This window comes from Penaeus monodon, chromosome 20 (assembly GCF_015228065.2).
Source record: "Penaeus monodon isolate SGIC_2016 chromosome 20, NSTDA_Pmon_1, whole genome shotgun sequence".
Taxonomy (NCBI): Eukaryota; Metazoa; Arthropoda; class Malacostraca; order Decapoda; family Penaeidae; genus Penaeus; species Penaeus monodon.
In genome coordinates this window covers 23,898,252-23,899,112 of record NC_051405.1, presented here as the reverse complement: position 1 = coordinate 23,899,112, position 861 = coordinate 23,898,252, and the positions used below count along the sequence as shown (strand labels likewise).

Sequence of the window (861 nt, the reverse complement as noted above, 5' to 3'; positions counted from 1 at the left end):
ATCTTATTGCATGAACAACATTATTTGATTTGTTGACACCAGAAGTGCATGTACATATGAGTTCAGCCTCCTATGTTTTTAGTTTATAGATTTTTTAATAAAGCCTACCTGATCTGTTTACCTATTACTCATTACCTTGTTTGTTTGTTTTTTCTCCATCGCTTGGTATTATTAATAGGATAATGATAATCATATTCTCAAATTATCAACAGTAGCAATAATAATTACACTAGAAAGTAAAACTTTTTTCCTGAAAATTCAGAGGGGGGGAGGCAGGTGTGGTCAGGTAGGCATACTATTTTGACTTCTGGCCGAGTAAGTGGTTGTGCCATCAGTGTTTAAACAAAATCGCAATGAACGAGGCATGTATCTGGTGCCAGCAGTTTAACAAACACATTATTGTAGAAACATATGATCATTATTACACAAATGTTATTCTCAAAACAATGATATTGTACAAACATTACATGATTACGCCATCATGCTGATAGTGCAGGCATCATTATGATTGCTTCAGCACAGTATTACAAAGAAATCAAGAATTATGCTCACTTGTTCTCTCTTCCTCTCTTCGATAAACAGAGGACTTCGAGGCCCACGCCAAGAGGAAACCTGAGTATGCCAAGATCTTCCTCACTTACCAAGAGAGCATCAAGAACGGCACAAGACCTCGTTCAATCCACCAGCCTCCACCCGGCAAGAAGAAAGCCGATTAGATCACATATCTCATGTCTAGGGTTAACATTAAGTTTGTTATAAGTGTCCACTTGTAATGCTTCGCGTGGACGGAGAAGCAAGATTCACTTCACTCATGTTGTTATGTCCCCTTTTTCCTTTTGTTATTTCTCATCTTTTTCCTCT

General features: G+C 37.6%; 1 protein-coding gene across 1 annotated transcript in view; it reads left to right on the top strand.

Annotated features, from left to right (window-relative positions):
- LOC119585718 (lysophosphatidylcholine acyltransferase 2-like) overlaps positions 1–861 on the top strand; it is a gene marked incomplete at its 5' end in the record, with an annotated part of 73,891 nt that overhangs the window by 72,366 nt on the left and 664 nt on the right. Inside the window, 1 exon segment of the mRNA XM_037934405.1 lies at positions 583–861. Within this exon segment, the coding sequence (XP_037790333.1) occupies positions 583–716 (134 nt within the window). The 3' untranslated portion in view covers positions 717–861.